This window comes from Zea mays, chromosome 4 (assembly GCF_902167145.1).
Source record: "Zea mays cultivar B73 chromosome 4, Zm-B73-REFERENCE-NAM-5.0, whole genome shotgun sequence".
Taxonomy (NCBI): Eukaryota; Viridiplantae; Streptophyta; class Magnoliopsida; order Poales; family Poaceae; genus Zea; species Zea mays.
In genome coordinates, this window is record NC_050099.1 from 3,704,044 (window position 1) to 3,709,254 (window position 5,211).

Here is a 5,211-nt window from a genome sequence, read left to right on the forward strand (position 1 = left end):
AATATTTACGTTTTAGACCTCTGGACGAAGTATTTCTAGATCTAGACTCAAAGCTCGACGTCATGGGCTTTGGCGCCGAGCTTACACGGCTCGGCTCCTCATGTCTTAGCGTCGAGCTTGCTGACATGGCTTCCATCGTGGCACCTAGCTCGGCGCCGAGCTAGGAATTAAACGGCATTCATAGAGTATCATTTACATATATCTATATTATGTACGTACTATGATTAATTGATCACAGAAATTCTATGTGGCATGCATGGCTGTTTCTAAGCGCGCGCACACAGAAGAGAACCGAAGGATGAGAACTGGGCAACATCTGACAAACCCCCGCTAGCTAGCTAGTGTTTCGCAGCTGCGCGGAGATATCTAAGTGAAGAAGAAATTAATTAGCCTTGAAATTTGTTAACCACAGGTCCAAACAACTGAAAACTGACAGACTGGCCACCGAGGACTTCTGAAGATGGTTTGTTGCAGTACACTATATAAAGATTAATATAGCCCGGTGTTATGATAAGACATCTTGTAAGATGATGGAAATATTTGGTCATTCATATTAATTTTACTAGCTAGTTGACTGTGCTTTGCTACGAATTTTATATGTCATATAAATAAGTATTAAGATATTTATGCAAATATAATTGTCGTTTATTTCTAAACACTAAGATACGTGTGGTCTGATGGTTAGCTCTAAATTTCCGGAGCTGGGGGTGTGGATTCATGTGCTCGCTCACGGTGTGGTAGCTCCTTCATCATCGTTAATACTTGCGACAATAAACAACATCTATATCGATAGTCATATATCCCACGCGAATATCATTTTTATATAATTGTTGCACTCTAAGATTTTATCGAATAATTTATACATCATCGTAACACGTGTATTGTACTAATTTCCCTAACAAGGACAAGTTCTCTATAGAGATAAATTTTCTATACGAGAACGATGATAAAAGAGAGAAAAAAATTGTGTGAGCATTCACAAGGACGAGAATACGAACGAGAGGTTATCCCCCTCCATAGAGAATTCTCCATTGACATCAAGGAGGAAGAAAAGAATAGATGTACAGGTAGTACACTTGGTCATAAATTTGTCAAATAATAGATGTACAGGCTATGAACAACCTTGAACTTTCGCATTTGCCGTAGGTGAGGTGAGGTCGTCCTGGGGACACGTCATGCATCGACTCTTTTTCCCTTTTTTTTCTCTCATCTTTTCGTTGAGATGGAGAGATCGAGATCCAGAAGTCAGCAACAGGCCAGGTACGCCCGTCCTTGGATACGTACGGCCGGCCATGTCCATTTTTTGTAGGTCCCACTGGCGGACCGTACGGAAAGTCTCCGCGATGCGCCCCTCTCTCTTCGCCTATCGCGACCTTGACATGTGGGGTAGGGCCCACCTGCAGCTTGAGCACCACCACACGAGGGCCCATCTGTCAGTTACCCCAGTGACACTTGCTGTTTTCCTGCTTCGGATCCAGTTCCACCACCAACTCCTGTTTCCCCTCCCATTCTCTCAGTCTCTCTCCATCCACCACCCGACCCGATAGTGTCCTAGACGCCGCTACCGCCGCCAACCAACCACTCTTCTCCTACGCCGCCGCCGCCGCCGATCCCGTCGCGATGAGCCACGACACCGGCGCCGGCGTGGAGTCCCTCTCGCTGGACCTGCTGGCCCACGCGCTGGCGGCCGTGCGCGACCCGCGGGACCGCAAGTCGTGCCGCCTCGCCAGCCGCGCCTTCGCGCGCGCCGAGGCCGCGTCCCGCCGCGCCGCGCGGGTGCTGCGCCGGGACGCGCTGCCGCGGGCGCTGCGCGCCTTCCCGGCGCTGTCCTCGCTCGACCTCTCCGCGTGCGCGGGGCTCGACGACGCCTCCCTCGCCGCCGCGCTGCCCGAGGAGCCGCTGCCCGTCCGCCGGGTGCGCCTCGCGCGGGCCAGCGGCGTCGGCTGGCGCGGCCTCGACGCGCTCGTGGCGGCGTGCCCGAGCCTCGAGGCCGTCGACCTCTCGCACTGCGTCGCCGCCGGCGACAGGGAGATGGCCGCGCTCGCCGCCGCCGCCGGGCTCAGGGACCTCGTCATGGACAAGTGCCTCGGCGTCACCGACGTCGGGCTCGCCAAGGTCGCCGTCGGATGCCCGGGCCTCCAGAGCCTCAGCCTCAAGTGGTGCCGCGAGATCTCCGACATCGGCGTCGACCTGCTCGCCAAGAAGTGCCCCCAACTGCGCAGCCTCGATATCTCCTACCTCAAGGTAGGGTGGCGTGGCGCCTCATTCTCAAATTTAGTTAGTAGCGTCAGTTAGGCTGAGGAAAAAAAAAACCAAACAAACTGAGATTGCTCTAAATGATACTGATTGTGACCTGAACACCTGACTTCCTCCAGAACCGGTACTGTTCAATGATGCCCAGTAGAAATTGGTTGTAGGAGTCTGTTTCAATAAAAAAAATGTTCTTCTTAGTGTTTATACTGGTCCCCTCATAAATATTTGATGCATTTTGAGCTTTCTTCCTTGCTGGTAAATTGTCGGGTTAACATTGGTTGTTTCTTACAACAACAGCAGTAACCAAGAATGTTTTATCTTGGTTACTGCGTGATCAGAAGCTCTGGGATCCCAATTTCTTAGCCCCTTGACATTGGGTTAGTTGGTCAAATTTTGTGTATATGTAGACTAAATTTCACTTACAAGGGTAGGGTTCACTCGCCCATTTGAATGCACAACATGTGTACACCCCTCTATCTGCCTACATTGTATATAGTACGTACTTAATGTGGCTCGACGGTTCTGATTGTTTCTTGTTCATAGCCAAGAATGCTCAAATTTTTTATGCCTTGTTCCCCAGGTGACCAATGAATCCCTTAGATCACTCTCCACCCTTGAGAAGCTAGAGGACATAGCAATGGTCAGCTGCTTGTTTGTAGACGATGATGGCCTACAGATGCTAAGTATGTGCAGCTCGCTGCAGGTATAACACCTTGCAAGGATGCAGATCTTGCATGAACCCCTGTCCCCTATTGTGAATGTGCCTCTGTGCTCACTAGATTTTCAACCTCACCCTTTTTTCAGAGTATTGATGTAGCCAGGTGCCACCATGTGTCTTCTTTGGGCTTAGCTTCACTCATGGATGGTCAAAGATCTCTCCGGAAAATAAATGTCGCACACAGTTTGCATGTGAGCAGAGTTCCTTCTCTTCGCCCTTTTCAGAACAAACGATACACATCCATGATATCATCATCATCTAAGCAGAGTAAAAATCCGCAATTTCCGCTGGTTGTTCACCTTTTTTTACGTACGGCCGCACTTGCAGGAGATAGAGGCTTGTGTTCTGAGCAAGTTATCAACAATAGGAGAAACCTTGACTGTTTTAAGACTCGACGGCCTCGAAATCTTCGCCTCGAATCTCCAGGCAATTGGTTCTACCTGCAAGAATCTGGTCGAGATTGGGCTTAGCAAATGCAATGGCGTTACGGATGATGGTATCGTTTCGCTAGTTGCTCGTTGCCGCGACTTAAGGACTATCGACGTGACGTGCTGCCATCTTCTTACAAATGCTGCCCTTGCTGCAATCGCCGAGAACTGTAGAAAGATTGAATGCCTTCGGCTTGAATCCTGCCCTTTCGTAAGCGAGAAGGGACTAGAGTCGATCGCAACTCTCTGTTCCGACCTTAAGGAGATTGACCTCACCGATTGTCGTATTAATGACGCAGGTAACTGAAAAACAGCAGTGCCACCTTTTTAAAATTTTTTTTGTAAGAAAGGTTCATTCCTAAATTTTGAGCTCATCATTTGAAACCCCCACATTCTCAGCTTTGCAGCAGTTGGCAAGTTGCTCGGAACTGCTGATCTTGAAGCTTGGCCTATGCTCTAGCATTTCCGACGAAGGCCTTGTTTACATCAGTGCAAACTGCGGAAAGCTTGTAGAGCTCGACCTATACCGGTAACCATCGTTTTATTACATCTATATATGGTCTAGAAATGATTACTACTGTTAACCATTTGGTCTCTAAAACTAACTAAGGCCGGCGCATGCACCTCCTGTTCTATCGTTCTGTTTCCCACGCAGCTGCAGCGCTGTAACTGATGACGGGCTGGCAGCCGTAGCGAGCGGGTGCAAGAAGATGAGGATGCTGAACCTATGCTACTGCACCCAAATCACGGACGGCGGTCTGAAGCACGTAGGCGGTCTGGAAGAGCTGGCGAACCTAGAGCTGAGGTGCCTGGTGCGCGTCACGGGCGTCGGGATCACGTCCATCGCCGTGGGTTGCAGTAGCCTGGTAGAGCTGGACCTCAAACGCTGTTACTCCGTGGATGATGCCGGCCTGTGGGCTCTCTCAAGATACTCCCAGAACCTTAGACAGGTAATAAAAGGAGCCGATCGACAGCTTGCATGATCTCACCGCTTTTGTATAGCTTGTGAAAAGCGTCAGGAATATGAACATTGCATGTGTGTGTGTGTGTGTGTGTGTGTGTGTTTGGCATGCATGCAGCTTACTGTGTCCTACTGCCAAGTGACTGGGCTGGGGCTGTGCCATCTGCTGGGGTCGCTGAGGTGCCTCCAGGACGTGAAGATGGTGCACCTCTCCTGGGTCTCCATCGAAGGGTTCGAGATGGCGCTGCGGGCCGCGTGTGGGAGGCTGAAGAAGCTGAAGCTGCTGGGCGGGCTGAGGTCCGTGCTCTCCACCGAGCTGCTCCTGACGCTGCAGGCCTGCGGCTGCCGCGTCCGCTGGGTCGACAAGCCGCTGGTCTACAAGGGATGAGCATGAGCATGAGCTTGAGCGGGCCTCTGGCCAATCAAGGAGACTGAGACATGCATCATTGAGAGAGCAGAGGGAAGACGACGCTGGTCATTAGCGGTGTGCCCTGCTTCCTTTCTTGCGACAGTACGTAGAAGAGTAGCTGCGATGCGAGTCTGTCTGTCTGTAACAGTAACACCTGTCCTTCAGTGCAATTACTGTCTAAACTTTCGGAGTTTCCGCAATATGATGACTGCCCATCTTGTAAGCTCATTTCTTGAGTGGATAGCAGACACAGCACGGTCTATTCCAATAAACTATAGATAGATCACTCTGGCTGCATCGGTGCATGCATTGCAGACTGCAGAGACGTTTGCGCCATGCATGCCATGGCAGCAGAGCAGGAGCAGGCATATTCATGAATCATGACCGAACCGAGCCATGGACATTGGACTTTCCTCTAGCCGCCTCTACCTACCAGCAGTCT

The 5,211-nt window shown here is 50.6% G+C and overlaps 1 protein-coding gene across 1 annotated transcript; it reads left to right on the forward strand.

The window, feature by feature from the left end:
* Nucleotides 1-1,514: 1,514 nt before the first annotated feature.
* Nucleotides 1,515-4,996, forward strand: LOC100304332 (F-box family protein). The gene is made up of 7 exons (NM_001165771.1): nucleotides 1,515-2,244; nucleotides 2,834-2,956; nucleotides 3,058-3,162; nucleotides 3,299-3,698; nucleotides 3,799-3,928; nucleotides 4,055-4,349; nucleotides 4,479-4,996. The coding sequence occupies exons 1-7, from the start codon at nucleotides 1,621-1,623 to the stop codon at nucleotides 4,746-4,748; spliced, it is 1,947 nt and encodes a 648-aa protein (NP_001159243.1). The 5' UTR covers nucleotides 1,515-1,620; the 3' UTR covers nucleotides 4,749-4,996.
* Nucleotides 4,997-5,211: the final 215 nt, after the last annotated feature.